At 45.2% G+C, this 17,938-nt stretch overlaps 1 protein-coding gene and 1 long non-coding RNA gene across 7 annotated transcripts in view; one reads left to right on the top strand and one right to left on the bottom strand.

Moving 5' to 3' along the window:
• The window catches only part of EPS15 (epidermal growth factor receptor pathway substrate 15), a 52,662-nt gene extending 48,561 nt beyond the window's left edge, over nucleotides 1-4,101 (bottom strand). For 3 of the 6 annotated variants that reach the window (XM_065841839.2, XM_071809872.1, XM_071809871.1), the window contains exon 1: nucleotides 3,936-4,101. In XM_065841839.2, the coding sequence (XP_065697911.1) occupies nucleotides 3,936-3,962 (27 nt within the window). In that variant the 5' untranslated portion in view covers nucleotides 3,963-4,101. The remainder of the gene's footprint in view (nucleotides 1-3,935) is intronic. The other 3 variants (XM_065841840.2, XM_065841841.2, XM_071809873.1) reach the window with 1 other exon arrangement.
• A 5,855-nt stretch (nucleotides 4,102-9,956) lies between these two features.
• Nucleotides 9,957-14,161, top strand: LOC139828202 (uncharacterized). Its single transcript, XR_011739571.1, has 3 exons — nucleotides 9,957-10,187; nucleotides 11,707-12,132; nucleotides 12,680-14,161. It is a non-coding gene; the product is annotated as an uncharacterized lncRNA (long non-coding RNA).
• Nucleotides 14,162-17,938: the final 3,777 nt, after the last annotated feature.

The following is a 17,938-nucleotide window of genomic DNA, read 5'->3' as shown; positions in this document are numbered from 1 at the left end:
ATATTCTTCACACAATCAGTCAGCCAAAAAGCAGGTAAGTTTAAGGCAAACTGGTCTTCTTATAATGCCCTTTCCAAACAATAATCAACTTGTCTCTTTCCTCCGATTGCTTTACTGTCTCATCCAAAGTGTTTCATGCTTTCTACTGCTTTTCATTATATCATCAAGCATGTCTCCTACAACAATAACAAAATATTGACTATCAATTTGTATTCAAATATTCCCAAGTACTTCAAAATTCAGCACTTCCATTCCCATTGAGCAGCTGAAGCATGCACAAAAGCTCTGCCATCTCCTCTCTGCATAGATGTCTGTCACTGCATAATTAAGAATGGTTACATTTCATTTTCAAATTGCTACAGGAAACATCCACCACCTTCTAGTCAGTACTGAACAAAGCATGTGTAACATGAAAGGGTAGCTCCATGGCCTTTTTGGATGCAGCTACTAAAATGGTTGATGCATTATCAATAATAATTTTTTTTTTAAAGTTGTATCTGCTTTAGGAGCGACCGGTCTCCTCTAGACATGAGTTTAAACACATACACACATACTCAGATTTCCTCATGGCTCATGGAGGACAGAAAGAGGAACAACAGATCTCTCACTCCAGTAAAACGAACAAACTAAGATCTTCATTTTGATCTCTTGAAAAAATGCAAACAAAACACCACAAACACAACCACACAGCCACCTGAGGCTTCTGAGACTTGCAGCTGATTAGGATACAAATTGATATTACATGACTTCATCTTGTTTACCAACAAATAAGTTTACCACATTTTTCACAAAAAGCATTTCATCACATCAGGAAGACAAACACGAGAAGCTATCTTCCTGTTCTCCCTGAGTATTTCTTTACAGTCTTTCCCTGAACTGTGAGCTTCCCCCTCAATCGCACACAGGCAGTTTTTCAGAATAAACCATAAACCACAGATTCCATTTTCAAGAGCAACAATCCGTTTTTGAATGTTCATATTCTGCCAGCTTTCAACAAACATCTTCCCCACTCTTAACAGGCATTTTCTGCATCTTCAGTTTTCTGCTCCCTTGTCCCTAAATTTCTGAAATTAAACAATGAAGCCATCATCCTTGAAAGGTCAAAAATACAACTCTTCATGTTGGCTGTGGCTTAATTTGAGTTTTCCAGCAACAGATGACAGTTTTCGAGATAGGAACAGCTCCTTCTCACTGATGTTGCTGGCTTGTTTACAAACTAAAGGCAACCACAACAAAATATTCACTTGCTAGAAGTTTCCTTAGAAGCTCCCTATTCCATTCACAGTTATGCTCAGACTCAGACACTTAGCCAGCAAATGCAAGTGGCAACAAGATGTTGCAGAATAGGTTCAAAATGGGGAGAATAAAGATACTTCTGATTATTATTAAATTGGGGAGAGGAGGTGGAGATAATCACCTTCATTTTGCAACATTCTTTCAAGCATATTTGGTGTAATAAATTTCACTACAGTTCCAGGGTCCTGAAATATTTTTACTAAGCAGCCAAGAGAATAGAATTAGCACAAAAAAGTTTCAAATTAGTTAACTAGAGCTTTGATATGCAAACAAAGGATGCCCAACCAGCTCATTCACTGCAGCTGCAGAGTCATCTGAGAACACCCAAGTCTCATTTGGAAATACCCAACTTCCCAGCCCTGTTAAATCCCAGTCAAACCAAACAGGGAAGGAGAAAAGAAAATTTGACACAATTGTGAGCTTGACTGAAGGTTAATTTGTCCTTAATTCTCTGCATGTGGTTTACAGCAGAAAGTACCTCTCTGCATACTTTTTATTGCTGGCATTAGTAACTGATCTAAAAGCAGCTGGTAACTGTACCCCTGCCCCGTACTGTCATTTTCACTTCCTCATGCTCATGGAAACAGATTTAGAACACTCGGCAATTTGTTGTGACTTTTCATAACGTTGACGTTCCAAAAGGTAGAATCCACACTGAAGAAATTATCTTTAGGCTTGCTTGACTTTCTAAGATGATTCTCATGCAATGTAAGAAAAAAAACAAAAACAAACAAACAAAACCACACACACACAAAAAAATGAAATCCCCACACAAATGGTCAACAACGACAGAAATAGCTTCCTCTATTTCACCACTGATGACAGCTGTAGTCACAATGGTTTTGAGGATACTAACAATTTTTCTGCTTCTGTCAACATTATCAACATTTGTATTTAGTCCCCCTTCCCATGTGACAAAAAAGTAAATAAATTCTACAATGAAAGGATTACACAGCCTGTAAGCAATAATGTCTTGCTGTAGAACACACCAGAGCAGACACTCCTGCCCTCTCCCCAAATAAAGGCCCGGAACAGCCCGTGCCTTTAGACCAGCAGATTTGAAGACCGGTGGTCTATGAAAATTGCTTTCCTCTACAGAAAGGAGATATTTTAAACATTCTTTTGCTTTTAGGCTGTTTAAAAAGCCACAGTAAAGGCTAACCTGCCATTTTGTAATATTAAAGCAAGTTTTCACAGAATATACTATACTTCATAACTATGTACCCTTAAAGACACATTTATTCTCTGCGTATATTTGAAGTTCATCTTTCCATTGCACTGTCCTCTCCTTGAAATACTTGATGATTTTCTCAAAAATCAACTACGTAAGTAGCTGCAAATTGAGTAGTCTTGCTGCCACCTTTGTAAACTTACTTATACATGCTTAAGTGATTCACGCTTATTTACCAGCTTTACTTTCTGTAAATGGGACAATTTATTATTGGACTGAAGCATCCCAAGCCAGGAGCATGTGCACCAACAGGTTTGTGTTAGGTAGAAATCCAAATTTCTCATGTCACTGCTAAATGAAACAAAAAAGTACCAAACGGTGCAGTTTATTTGCTATCAAATCTCTAGGGAATAAAAGGCAATCTTAAGAGTATGAAGCAGTTCCAAAACCATCAGGGAAAAATGCAAGCAACAAAGATATCAGCAAAGTGAAATCGCCAAATGGTAAAGAATAATTTCGGTTGGAAGTGACCCTCAGGATCAAGTCCAACCATAACCTAACTCTAGCACTAAACCATATCCCTAAGAACCTTGTCGAAACACCTTTTAAACCCCTCTGGGGATGGTGACTCCACCACTTCCCTGGGCAGCCTGTTCCAACGTCTGAAGATTGGTGCCAAGATTCTCCAAGTTTTAAGATCATCTCCTGCAAAGCTCTTCATTATTAGCATGCAAAAGCACTGGGGTCCACCAAAAAAAAAAAAAAAAAAAGCCAAATTACCTCCAACCAGTATCTTCAAAGTTAATTTTCTGTTAAAAGATGGAATTAACCTCTTCCGAGTCCACCTTCTCGCACAGTGCCCCCCAACCCGTGCCCTCCCGACCCCGCGGTCAGTCCCAGGCAGCGGGTACCTGACCCAGGGCGGTCGCGTTTCCAACCCCCAGCGAGCGCTCCGCTCCCAGTTCACCACCTGCCTTCGAAATTCACGGGGCGGGTTTTTCGGTTGTTTAAACCAGGCGCTCTGTGTGTTTTATAAAAGACAAAAGACCAACCGCGGCCACAGCCGCCGCAGCTCTGCGGCCGCTCCGCAGGCCGGGTCCTCCCGTCCCGGCCCCGGGCAGAGGCACCTGCAGCTGGGAGGGATCTGGTTTCACGGCCGCCCCCGCGCTCCCTCACGCACACCGCGGCCCCGCCGACACCTGACAGCGGCCGTTAGCGCGGCGGGCAGGGCTGAGGGGCGGCGGCGGCCACACAAAGGCGCGCAGCCCTGCAGGGAGCACCGCGCCGCTCCCCACCAGCGCCGAGGCGGCCCCGCCACCCGCCTCAGAAGCGGGTCAGCCCCGGGCCCCTGTGTTATCCCCCGCCCCCCCGGGTAGGCGCCCAGGCCTCAGAGCGCATCGGCTGCAGGAGGCGAGCGGCGGGCAGGGGCGGGGAGCCCTCTCGCCGTCCAGAGGCCGGCGGAAGGTACCTGTGTCAGGGAGAGGTGGGCGGCCATGCTGCTTCCATCATGCCCCGGCTGGGCCGCAGGAAGGACGCGCCGCGGGCCCGGCACTCACGGCCCAACTTCGGCAACTTCCCCAGCCGGCGCCGGAGAAAACCCGGCACCGGATCTCCGGCGGCCGGAGCCTCCCCCTCCACCATACGGCAGCGGAAGCCGCAGACAAAACCAGGCGCCGGAGCGCGCTCGTCGGAGCTCACTAAAGACAGCTGCAACAAAAACGCGGAGACGGAGTTTTTGGCCTGACATGGCGGCCAACGTCTCTGCTCCCAGCTGCAAACCTTTTCCTTACCTTCTTCGTTGGCCCTGCTTCTGCTGCAAATGCTTCAAGCATTTTGAACGGTTGCAGTCTCCTAGTTTAGTCATGACACAGGTAGGGGAAGTCCCAGAACAGGAGGTGCATCAGGTCTGGGTTCAGTTGCAACACAATTCAGTGAGGCCAGCAGGATGTACTGATTATTGTGGCCTCCGGCCTCTTTCCCCCAGATCTCACTGCTCACAGAAATTATATGCCCACCCAGACAACTGCTGGTTGTATACATCCACCTCCCCATCAGCCTGTTTGTTCACCAGCATGGGGAACAGTGGGTCCTATAGTGGGGGAAAAGCAGAAAGGGGACAAGCAACCCTTCGGACAGGAAGAACCAGGAGACAACAAACGCAGGCGATGAGAGAAAGAGTAGCAAGCTGGAATGGGAAGCCAACCGCACCCATTCTCCTAAGGCATGAGAAACAATTGTGTACAGACTGGCTGAAAGTAATGTTCATGTCACCACCTATTTTCCTGCTCTTTCGCAGGTTCAGGGCTCCAGCTTCACCCAGGAAAACCTTCCTCTGTCGCAACAGAGCCAGGGAACAAGAAAGCACTAACTCCTGTACCTGCGCACTCGCACCACTGGATATTGCAACTACTATTTTGAGCTCTTTACACAACCACATCACACATCAGTCACTGAGGGTGGGGAGAAAACAGTCCTGTTTTTTTACTTTACCCTAAGACGGCTCGGGCACAAATTTAAACTTGAAATACACATTTGTGCTAACAAAACGAAATTACCTGGAGTAATACTTGATTATTAGAAAGGTTTCAAAATTTGTCTGCCTTTTTTTCTTTCAATTCTCCCCCACTTGGCATTTTTTTTCTCCTCCAGCTCAGTTTCGTGCTTGTGCTAATGCTCACACCCCCACCTCTGTATCCTCCTGTCCCTCCGCTGGCAGTCACTCTGAGCTGCTATTTCTCGTCATCTCTCAGGAAGCAGGTGGGATCCCTCCTTCCCACCCATTTTCTCATAGAGGTTTTATAGAAGCTCTGCTTCACTGACCCTTTTCTCAGTCATTGTTTCAGCAAGAAAAAGAAGATATGGAGGACAAAAATAATATAAAAGCCAAACAGAATAGATATAAAAATATTCACACTGTTCACAGGCTCCACCTCATGCTCGTTTCTTCCTAAGTGAAATCCCTGGAAAAAACACAGACTATTATACTTCTAGGTTGATTTTTTTTCTCCTTTGATTAAAATAGGAGTAATATCCCACAACAATACCCGGGAATTAAACCAGAAGATTGTAAAACTACAGCTGGTTCTCCCGAGGACACCAGTATTTGAGCCTGTCAGTGTCTGGGAGGGCCCGCCCAAGTAGAGATTTGGAGCGCCCAGGTTTTTATTTGTTGCCATGATCCTGTGTGGATGCCCCTTCCTCTGTCCGTTGTTTTTTCTCTTCTCTCGGTGTCCTCTCCCTGGCTGAGGAGAACAGCTGGAGCTTGGCAGGCTGGTGGCCCCTCAGGAGAGAGGTTACGCCCAGGCTGATGTGTTCTCATCGCAAATAGAACGAAAATGCAGAACAGGGTAATGGGACCTGGCTCTGGAGTTAGAGGCTTGATGCCAAGAGCTGCTGCAAGCAGGATTTTGTGAGCAGGCTGACTCAGCAGATGTGTTCTTGCTGCTGGTCCCTCTCTCTCTGCTGGGTATTGCATCAAGTGTTTCCCATCTGGTCCAGGACTAGACCCACAGCTGCAGCAAAGCTACTGAAATAAGGATGTGAAGGAACACCGGGAACTTGTAAAGGCCCTTGTCTCTCCCAAGAGTCCTTCATGCAGGGCAGCCTCATGCAGAGCACAATTAACTGTCCCATGTCCCCTCTGGGCAGAATGTGCTGTCCAGAAGGTACGCCTGCTCTGGCCCAATGACTGCCCCTGCGGGCCTGACCTTCCTGGAGCCTCTGGGCTGGAAAAGAAACACAAAAAATGCACCATTTTGGTCCCTTGAACTGTGATGTGCACAAGAGACTGCTGCTGCAGAGAGCATCTTCATGCTGCTGTTGAGCTCTCCTGAGCAGCAGGAGCAGACTATGAGTTGTACCTGCTGTTTGGGAACTAGTGGGCAGTGCCAGATACGTGGTTACGTACCTTCACACCCCGGCCACGCTTATGGTGCATTTGGCTTCTCAGAGAGGTGGACAGGTGTTCAAAACATGTGGTCATCATACATGACCACTCTGCCCAGAGTCAGAGTGCAAGAATCACTCCAAGGTAATCACTGTGGCCTCTGTAAATTATAACGAGTTCCATCCATGAACACTGGATTGGTGCGGTCATGTAGATCTTTGCTATTGTTGAGCATTCTCCTACAGGCAAACATTATCCTGGATCCCTCCAACCATCTGAGATAAAACAACTATGTCGCGGCCTCCAACATCTCTGTAATAATCACAACAGCAATAATTACAACCTGTGGTACAGCAGATCTCTATGAACCTGGAATGACAGCTCCCAAAAGGAAACAGCTGTCTGCTTCTAAGTTGGAATTGAAGTGTCATGACCTGACGTGGGGTCATAAAACTGGACTTCATACTTATTTTCTGTCAAGAGAAAAATTAAGGCTACTAAATCTACCCAAAACCGTTAGCGGGCCTGCAAAACAGTGGCCTCCACCTGACTTCTTGGGTTGCCGCAAGCAGCTCACTGGGGCTTGGCTGAGGTGGAAGAGCTCCTGAAATCTGGAAACGGAGAGGTTAGTAAATGTGCCTCTCCCTTGATCGGCTTCTCAGTGGAAACTCTGTGTTTTTGTCTCTCCCTTTGCTGAATTCTTGGGCCCTTTGCAGTACCTGCTGCACTGACAATTGTGTAGCTCTCGAAGAGGTGGTGGGATTATGTGCTGGGTTTTTGGGAAAGCTTAAGAACATAAGAAAGTCAAAAGGTCAACAAACTAGGTAAAAACTTAATTTAGCGGTTTCATTTTATATCTTCTCACAGTCAACATGAATTCTCCTGCAGGAAACCTGTTTTTCTGTAATCTGCTCTGTCATAACTGATATATGTTGATCTGTTTGTCATGAGATTCTCTAGTATGGGACACTTTTAATACCAAAAGGACACAGAGAACAGTATTAGCCTGCTATTATTTGTAAGTATAATAGGATTTTCTATGATTCTAAGTACTGACATTTTGGCAAATGGGTACCATATCTATGTTCTTTATTGTTTCTTCAAAAGTACAATGCACAAAGTTAAGTCTACACTGGACAAACAAGTGACTACCAATAAATCAAAACCAGCCAAATGGCTTGTGAAGAACGGGGCTTGCACCGGTGCAGCTACAAAAGCCACAACATTACCGTTTTGGTGCCATTGTAAGATACTGCATAAGCCTATAAAGTGATTTGTTCTAGTATAGTTGACTTGAATTTGAAACCTGTGCTACAGCAAGAGAACGTAGAAAGGCCTTACACAAGTCAGAGTCAGCCACTAAGGACCTCTGTGTTTGATATGTCTTATGACCGCCAAATATCTGTCTTCGTAAAGCTAATAACATTTTAATCATATCCCGTGGTCTCCCTGGAAATAACATCTTAAGTGTCCATCGCTTCCTTTATTATAGCTTTGTTTACATCATGCATCAGCACACAGGAAGCCCATTATTTTTTTTTTCCAAAACAACACACAGGCATTTAGTATGACTTGTTCTGCTCGTTCTAGGAAACGTATTGTTATAATCCACAAACACGTGGGAGGATGACTAGAGGAATGACTCACTCCTGCCTCCTGCATACCTGGACAAGAAATGATGTACTCAGCTTTCTGGAAATGCAGCACAAAGCAGATTAGTAGCTCCAGTACCACAGGTACAGAATTAAGGACTTAAATGTCAGAAGGATTAAAAAATTCTGAGTTTTACAGAACAAAATGAACCATATGCACGAGCACACAAAATCTTGCCCCCCCCCAAAAAAAATTACTATTTCGCGATCAAAGAATGAAACCCAAGGGAACAGACTCGCAGGTCTGTATATTCGCCACCTTTTTAGCGGTGCAGCTGTCGTATTTTACCTGTATATCCGCCACATTATTAGCGGTGCAGCTGTCGTATTTTATATGTATATTTGCCACATTATTAGCGGTGCAGCTACCATTTTTTACCTGTATATTCATCACATTTTTTGTGGTGCACATACTGTATTTTACCTCTATATTCGCCACATTATTAGTGGTTTAAGTATTGTATTTTACCTGTATATTCACTACATTTTTAGCGGTGCAGCTACTGTGTTTTACCTGAGTATTTGGCACTTTTTTAGTGGTGCAGCTACCGTATTTTACCTGTATATTCGCCACAGTTTTAGTGGTTCACATACCATATTTTACCTGTATAGTTGACACATTTTTTGCAGTGCAGCTACTGTATTTTACCTGTATAGTCGACACATTTTTAGGAGTTGTGATTTCTGAAACAATTTGGAAGACAACTTCATGGCTACCAAACTTAAATTGCTATAAAATCTATTTGCAATCGCGATACACATTTTTGTAATTTGCATTCTAGCCTGCCTTTCAATTCACTGTTTTAGTGGTGCAGTGATATCTGTTTCCAACTCCACTGCAGAAATTATAGAATCTAATAATTACAAGGCATGTATTATAAGAACAAGTCTCAAGAAAAGAGGGGATTTGATAAGAAGGACAAAAATATTTTAGAAACCCCTAAGTCAAATGTAGCAAGACTGGGCCTAATGTAACAGAAACCTGACAGAGAAACAACAGCTCTGTGGCCACTGGACATGAAGCAAAGCGGGATGTCCTTGGCTGGCAAGCTGGGAAAGCGGAATGATCCGCTAAATGGAACTACTTGAGCTGCTTGTCTTTTGCTGAGCAGCAGCACAGAATGGCAATGTGCATGCTCAAGAAATCAGGTCAAGAAACTGACACTGGGGGCACCAGGTTGCAAAGACCCTGGGGACCGCGAGAGACCCTTGGTGGAGACTCTGAAATACCAAAGATGTTCTGCCAGCAAAGGGTGGGGTTGTGAAAATAATTAATGTTTAATGCGTTGACTAAACAGCAGAAACGAATGAATGTGCAATAGGTGTATGTGGTAAATACCAAGAAGTGCGAATCACACGCATACTTGATTAGAGGAGCGATCCTCTGAGCATCTGGCGCGCTGTAATGAAAGTTCTGCTTATTAACACTTTAAAAACTGCCTTAAAGAGTCTTTTTGCCGAGTTTTTGGTATCAATTGGGATCTTTTGGTATCTAAACCTTTGAGCAGGGCAGGGGAAAACATCTGTGAAGTTCCTGCTAAAAAAGTCTGAGTGTTGAAGCATGAATGTGGGACAGATCACGTTCAGACGCTTTACTCCTGATTCAGAGAGCACAGCAGAACATTTCTCTGCCTTTCACCGTCTGCAATGGCGTGTTTGTGCAGAACCCGTCGCTGCACATCCCTGTTCCGCTGTTCCGGTCACGGCCACTCCCGCAACCCCTGTGCGGGGTTTTCTCTTCAAAGCCCTCACGGGGCGGGGCCTCGGCCGCGCGCGGAGCAGCCGCTGTTCTTGCGCTGGGCGGGGCGGCCGTGGCGCAGCCGCGCATGGTTCGGGGCTGCTCCGCGCCGCGTGAGCGGGGAGCAGATGCCCAGCTACACCCCGGCGCTGTTGCAGACGGGGGGCAGCACCGGCGGCTGCAGCGGCGGCTGCTCCAGCTGCTCCAGCTGCTCCAGCTGCTCCAGCTGCTCCAGCGGCGGGGCCGGGCCGGGCCGGGCCGGGCGGCTCCTGCAGTGGAGCCCTCGCTGCCGGCGGGGCTGCCGGGGCGAAGCCGCCGGTTCCCGGCTGAGGAGACGGGGCGGCGGCTCTGCCATCTCCCTCCGGGGCTCTGTCCCTTTTTTACCCAGCTGCCTCTCAGCTTGTCGGTTCCAAGCACCGGCACAGCTCCTCTGTTGTAACAATGGTAGTCGTTTCTTGCAAATATTTAACTAATTATTTTTCTTTACTAAGTATCGCAGTATCCGAGTTGCCTGCTGGGGTCAACAAACTGGTCTGAATTGCAGTACGATATTTGCTTTACTGGAGATGTGAACCACGTTCAGCTGGTTATGGAGTTTTGGTTTTATGATTGTTTTTTGGCTGGCTTCTTCTGGAGGTGTTCGGTTTTCTTGGCTTGCCCTTTGCAATGGCTTTAAAGGCCGTTACCCGGGACGTGTTGAGATGTTGTGATCCCGCAGCTGCAGGTGCCGCCCCGTGCGTGCAGCTGGTCCGCGAGTTCGAGACCCCTCAACGGCTCCTGTGCCCCGAGTGGGGGCTTCAGCCCGCTCAGCAAACCTGGGCCTGCTCGCGAAGCCTGGCTTGTCAGACAGGAAAAAATCGTTCAAATTATATTTTTTTTTCAATGGAGCAACTATAAAAAGAATTAGAAATTCTTCTAATGCTTGTTGAAATGTATTCTGAGGTACATACATGTCCATTAGGCATAAGTTTGGAACAGGTAACATGTTCTCAGGTAATGTGCATTATCAGTCACAAGTTCTAAAAAAAAAAAAAAACAACAAAAAAGGCAACAAACCTCTTAGATTGCTAATATGAGTATGGCATTATTTATGTGTTAAATGTTGGTTTTAAAAAATACCTGCAGGTGGTTTGGTTTATATGGTCTTTAAATTATGTTTTTCCCCATGTTAAACCAGATTCAGTACACTCTAAGATAATGGCAAAGTTTCTATTGCCAAACTTTGAATTAACTCATTCAAAAATCTACATGGATGCTATTTGGATTTGTATGTCTCTTAATACCTGAAATTTTTTAAGTTTTAAGCATCTCAGCATTCCATTCCTCCTTCCTGTTCAACTCTTATTCTTTCTGACCATTAATGCTGCTCCCTGTCCCATTGTTTCTCGCTGTATCCCTGTGTCCTGCTCCCTACCCACAGTCATATTCTTCCCTGTCCTGTTGGCCATCCCAGGTTTCTTCCTCCATCTCCATCCTCCCTCCATCTCTCGGTCCTGCTCCCTACCCACCCCTGTTCCTGTTTCTCTGCCCTTCTCCTTGTCTTTCTCCTCATTTCTCTGTCCTGTTCCCTCTTAGTTTTTGTTTCTCTGTCGCTCTGCCCTGCTCCCTGTCACTGCGTCTCCTCCTTCCTGTCTCTGTCCCGCAGCCCGGCGCCCACTTCTCCTTTGTCTGTCTCTCCCGCTGCCCGTTCTAGGTTTTTTCCCACCATCTCTGTCTCCTGCTCCTTGTCTCTCATTTTGGCCTCTTCTTCCCTTTGCCCTGCTCCCTGGCCCTTTTGCCTCTCTCTCTGTGTCACCTTGTCTTGCTCCCTGTCCCTATCTTTCTCTGGCAAGCTGATCTGCTCCTTACCCTCCTTTTCAAAGGAATCACAAAATCATTTTGTTGGAAAAGATAACTGCAATTTAAAATATCTTTACCCTTTGAAGAAACAGCCTGGAAAAGATAATTTTTTTTTTTTTTCCAGTGGGGCGGTTCACGAGGACGGATGGGCTGCTGGGCTCTTCAATGACAGCATCCAGGGCGAGGAAGGAAATCTTGGCTATACTTGGGTGATATCTGTGTCTGTGTTCTGTGTGTATCTGGGAAAATGTGTTCTAGGGAACTCAGACTGCCAATGAGTCAAAAATGGCCTGGTTATCCAAAAAACGCAAACGCTCCAGTGGCCGTATCAACAGCTGTACTGAAGATGGTGCAAAATACTTTTTTCTGCACTCAGCTGTAGCCTTCGCAAGAAAAAAGGAAGTGTCAGATTCCTATCCAGCCTTGTTCTGAAGGGCTTTTCCTCTTTCAGCTGGATGTCTGCTGCCACCGTTTCACCGCGGTTGCCCCGTCTTCTGCTACAGAAGTACCAGACAGACAGAAGGAATCCAGAGCGGTCTGCCCGTACAAGGTACGGCTGGGACGCGTGTCTGCCTTTTTCCTAAGGTACTTGTAGAGTGGACTTTAAAGTTAACATTAAGAATGCACCGACTCTCCTTCTATATTTTTAATATGAAATATGTTACCAGGAGTACTAAAAATAAGGTCTGTTCCGGAGCACGGTACACCTGTGCAGAGCTCACCTCCTTCTGGTTATTTTCTCTTCCTGAAAGCGTAATCTTCTGTTTCTGTGGGCTTACTATTGAATGATACAGTGGAAATGATTTTGTACTAAAAGAGGAAAGGAAGTGTTTGTAAGAGTTCAGATGTCCAGAAGAAACAGCCTGATTCAATGACAAATGCTTTGTTCTTTTTCACTCAATAGGTTTTTAAAATATCTTAGAATAGTACTCAAAAAGCTGACAGAGATACAGGCACCTGGGCAAATCGGTTTTGTTCTGCGCGTTTGCCAAGTGTTCCCAAGAAGCACTTTCAGCCTCGTAACTGGTGGCGGTGAGTCCATGTGTGGTTTGGATGAGTTATTGTTTCAATAGTGACTTTTTTCTCTTAACCTACAGTGTGTAGTTCTGACTTCAGTTGATAAGAAATCTTCCAAAACGGCAGCATTCCTCGTTCCAAGAAGCTGCATTTTATGAACCTGCCCTCCGAATGGATCTTCCCAGGTGATGTAGTGGGCAGTGGCCTCATCAACAACAGGACTGTTCATTTTCTTTGAAACAACCAACCAAAGTCCATTTCCTTCCGCAGAGCCCAGCACAGCAGGCCTGGCAAAGGTTGGTGGCACCGCTGGGCTTTGGGTTCCCGGTTGCGACAGTCGAGCTGTCACGGTCACAGAAACGTGTTCCCCTGTGTGCTGCAGTGCAGCCAAAAGTGTTCGTGAGTCTCACGCTCCTTTTTCGTAGCCTTATGCTGCACTGCAGGAATGGGGATATTTATTTATTTTTTAAAGTAAACCCATGTCTTCTATCTCACTGATTTTCCTATCAATGAAACTTAAAGCAAATGGTCTAATTTACATGTTGACTTCCATAGTTAAGAGTAATTGTTAAGTAGGTGCAGCATATAATTTATTAGGTGTACTTAAGCAGATGGGTATTTGTTCTAAAAACTGAAAAAGAGAGGCAACTGGATGCGATGAGTGTTTCCCCAATATCTGACAGCGTGCTCTGACGTACTTTGTTTCTGTCTGGCTCTCAGTGGCGCTTTTCCCTGGCAGGTCGGGGTGTCCCTCGTGCTTGAGCCGTGCAGCTGGCCACGTGTCACTGCTCATCGTGCCACACGCCAAGTGTGAATCGATAGCTCTGTCTAAATATACATAAATGTAATAATATGATTGTAACAATATGCCAACATCTGCAAGTCTAGAAAGATATTTGTGTCCAAAGAGAAGGCTAAACAGGTGCGTAAGTATAAATGGATATTCTAGATAATAAGTGGTGATATATATAAGCATAAACAGATATTCTGTATAAGTTTAAGCAGATATATACATGTAAATGCATACGCAAGTGTGTAGATGTCTAAGTAGATATACATTACAGTGGAAATAGATGATATATATGAATCAAATATATTCCCTAAATACATACGTATGTGTAAAAAGAGACATAGGAGTCAATGTCAGTGATGTACAAGGTTTTTAAAATGCAAAGAAATTCTGTTTATAGAAAGGATTAAAAAACTCATCCTTACCCGGAAATGTCTCTGGCGGGTGCACTTGAGGGAAAGGCCTGAGCTGCCCCCAGGGAGCAGAACGGCACCCGCACCTGGTCAGCGGTGGGAGCAGGGGCTGGGGGGCTCTGTGTGCGAGCCAGACGCTTCGTTCCATAACTGCGGCAGCCGGGGAGCTGCTGCGAGCTCTCTGCTGAGTGACTGACTGTGTGGTGATGGTTTTTACTACTCACAGGGCACTGGGCAAGCCCAGTTTAGTTTTCTTGTAATCTAACTTAAGTAAAAGCGTACTGAATAGAATTAATCACCCGACTTACAAGGCTGTGTGTCGTCTTTGTGTTTGTGGGTTTTTTTTTTTTTTTTGAATACGCTCTCTGCTTCATGTTGCTGGGAAAACCGTGTGCTGTAAAGTTCTGCTCATATTTACCAAAAGCAGCTGCAGGTTACACTGGACATCTGTGAGATCAGGTGTGGTTTGTACTTCGCAGGGAAAGAAACAGAAAACAGGAAAAGAAATAGAACGAGAATTAATAGAAGTAGAAATAATAGAAATAGATGGGGTCGAATAGAAACAGAACAGAGCAGAGCGTCGTGCCGGATATGCAAATCTCCTCGGGGCTTGGGCAGGGAGGTGAGTAGGCGGGGAGAATGCAAATTGAGATTCGAAGCCTGCAAATCAGATTGCGAGAGATAAGAGGAGGGGCGGGGCGCGTGGGAACGACAGGCGGGGCGAGGATGGGGCGGAGAAATGCAAATCAGAGGCGTGGCTACGCAAATAGGGCACTAGAGAGCTCGAACGGGCCGCCGGGAGGTTCCGCCGAGGAGGGTTCTCTGGGTGGGCTGGTTCTCTAGAGCGGATTTTCTGTTCCGCGTTGTCCCGGGTGACTCGTTTGCTGTGGGTGATCCCGGGTGGTCACCCCGGTGCAGGTCACCCCCGCACACACGCGCACGTTCAGCCCCGGTTCCGCGCATGCGCGGTGGCGCCCCGGTGCTCCCGCGGTGCACCGGCCGCCGGGTGTCGCTGGTGCTGCCGCCCGGTGGCCACAGCGCGGTACTGCAGCCCGGCGCGGGGAGTGCGGCATCGGGCTCAAACCAGAGCTCAAGCCCTGCGCTTGTGGGACGGCCTAGTAGAGCTGGGCTTCGGTTTGGAGGAGTTTTAATGCACGTGTTAAATTCCAGAGGAAAACTTTGTCTAGTCAGTTAATTGATACGGTTTTAGTGGCATGTTTTACATGTTAATATACAAAGCAGGGTTACAGTGTTCTGTAACATGCATAGGAGGACGTATATTTAAGACAATTCTAGATGTAAACAAGCATTATGGTTCTTATTGGGATATTTTGGCATCTAAACTCTTAAATGGGGGAAAACGTGTGAAGCTCCTGCTAGAACCACTGCAGAGTGGTGAAGAATGAATGTGGGACAGATCACGTTTAGATGCTTCACTCCTGTCACTTTCAGTCCATAAAGAAGCCAAATAACATGTTTGTGATTTATAAACGTTACTTTAATGTTCATGGTTTTTGCAGGTCACACATCCCAGGGTCTCAGCTGCTGCAGTTCACATAATGTACAGTGAACAGGAGGCGCTGGGTGTCCCCAAAGCGCGCTTCAAATCTGTAGGGTACTCTTACCTGGAACCCTCATTTGACATTTACCATCTTTGGTTTTCTGAGTGTATTCAACTAAGTAGTAGTTTATTTTTAATGCATCATATTCAATTTATGTTAAAACACTTTCTTTCTAATCTGTGAAAGTATGCAACGTGACTCAATATGTTTGAATTGTAATTATTTGCCAGGTGACACGTAGAGGAAATAATCTTTATTATGATAGTGATGTTTTTGTCAAGGATTTTGCTAAGAAAAGCGAATTTCTCAGATTAAATGGGTAGAAGTCAGCCAATACCTTTTTCAAGGAATGTGAGTTTGTCTCTACCTCTGTGACTAGTTGGAAGTATTCAGGTGTACATAATGTATACATTAAAAACAAATAAAGGCATCACTGATGTTCTGTTGTTGTGTATGGGTGTTTTTTCCTGTTGCTTCATAGTGGTCCAGACAAACTAAACAGAACACAACAGCAGAGTATGAGTCAGTGCACCTGGAGCTGGATCGTGTCATCTTGATCTTTATCACAAGAGACGTGTGATTCAATCACACTAAAAGAATATTACCAAATTGATATATGTCCACCTGTAAAATAATCGCTACACGCTTCGGTACAGTCTGTATAGTTATGACAACATAATTTAGATAGCAGCAATTTTTAACCTGTTTTTTCCCTGGTAAATAATTTGTGAAGATAGAATGGAAGAAAAAGATTAACAAAAGTTCATTAAAAAAAAATAGATTTTGTTATGATTTCCATTCAATTTCTGATCTGTTTACTTTTGTTTTACAGTTATCTCAAAATTCCTGGATACAGAGCAACTACTTTCCATTTCGGCACAGGTTCCAAAGCAGGATAAGGTATGTTTCAAAATGCACCTTAGATGAGCAGTTACCTGGCTATATATAAGTGTGGCACCTATGCATGATATGGTAGGAAAAAGACTGCGCCTTACAAAGACACGGACTAATGTTGTCATAGTCTGAGAGTGTATCTTATTGTACAGCAGCAGGAGATTCTATAGGAAAACATTAGAAACATTTGGGTTTGCTTCAATATCATGTTTATCTTAATTTATACAAACTGACTGCAAAAGCTGTTGACTTTTTCATCACTCCCCACTCTCATTCTCTGTAAATGTTCATCCTGTTTGACAGTACCAGGATGAGAGAGGAATTTTCTTCACATCAGCATAAAAAGAAAAAGTGTTAACAGACATTTACTCTCTTATTTTTGGAGGTTAATACAATTTTTAATAGCCAAAAGAAAATTAGGCATCTTTCTTACTAGAAATTAAATACTTTCTTAGCTTTTAGGTAAGACAAATTAAGATAAATCAGTCTTTATTGTCTAGAAAGATCATTTTGAAAATGGTTCTTAAGAAGCACTCTTGACCTGGCTCGGCTGTGCTTGTAATGCAGATAAACCTGTATCGATCACTGAGTCAGCTGTGTGAACACGCGAGGTCAGCGATGGGACGTGGCTGTCGGTTCCCGTGACACAGACGCTGCACGAGCCAAGCGCAGGTTTTTTGTGCAGATGTTCCGTGTTCCCCCCGCACAGCACCGGACAGAAAACGAAGCACGTCCTGGCAGAGCATCAGCCAGAACAGTGTCTGGCAGCCCCTTCTGCGGGCGGTTCTCGCCTCGGCCCGTGCTTTTCTGCTGGGCTGTGAATGCAAGGAGCAGCAATGTAGTGAAGAACTGATTCCTGTGAAGTTTTCCCAGGGTCCTGTCTTAGGGATTAAAAGAGTGCCCTGCTCTTATCTGTCACCTTCAATCACATGTCTTACCAGGTGCACCAAAATGAAATGTGGATAAAAGCGCTTATTGCTAAAAGCATAAATAGACAATAGAGCTATAAATGCTTATAACAAGATAGTTTCCTTGAAGGACAAGCAATAGTTGGTGTGTTGATGTTAAAGCTTCATCAGGAAGGCATTTTCTTGCTCAGCGCAGGTTCAGTCTGTGAGCGCGTTGTGCCCCGTGTTGCAGCCCCTGGAGCCTCAGGAGCTGGTGAACAGGGGAGGCTCCGTCACAGAGCGCCCGGGAGAGCTACTGAATGTTCTTCAGGTTCATGTTCCTTACAACCCCCTCTTTCCCCCTCAGGATTTATAGAGAATTTCACCTCTGAAGTCTTCTGGGAGCTGGAGACAGACAGAATCTTTGCCTTGAAAATCACTCCAGTGATCACTTCAGGATCTTTCAGAGAGAGATTTTGTTCATCAGACCTTGTCTTGTATATTGATCTGTACGTTAACACGTGCACTACAAATATCAAACCAAGATAAACACGTGTAGCTCACTACTGGATCTGGGTTAGACCAGACACAGCAGTAACTGCTGTGCGCCTGAGGCAGCGGAACCTCAGCTTTTTTCTACCAAGCATATTGTAACCGTTCCATTATAAGTTGCATTTGCCTGCTGTACCTGAGTAGGATATTTCTGCCAATGCGTTGGAGGCTTCTGCTTGCCTGTGTTCGTGCTGGTGTGCCAGCATCCTAGGGACTTACAACTTTGTCACCTCTCCGTGTC

The sequence above is a fragment of the Patagioenas fasciata genome, chromosome 6, assembly GCF_037038585.1.
Source record: "Patagioenas fasciata isolate bPatFas1 chromosome 6, bPatFas1.hap1, whole genome shotgun sequence".
NCBI classification, from domain to species: Eukaryota; Metazoa; Chordata; class Aves; order Columbiformes; family Columbidae; genus Patagioenas; species Patagioenas fasciata.
The sequence above is the reverse complement of the archived record's forward strand: the minus strand, read 5'-3'. Positions and strand labels throughout refer to the sequence as shown.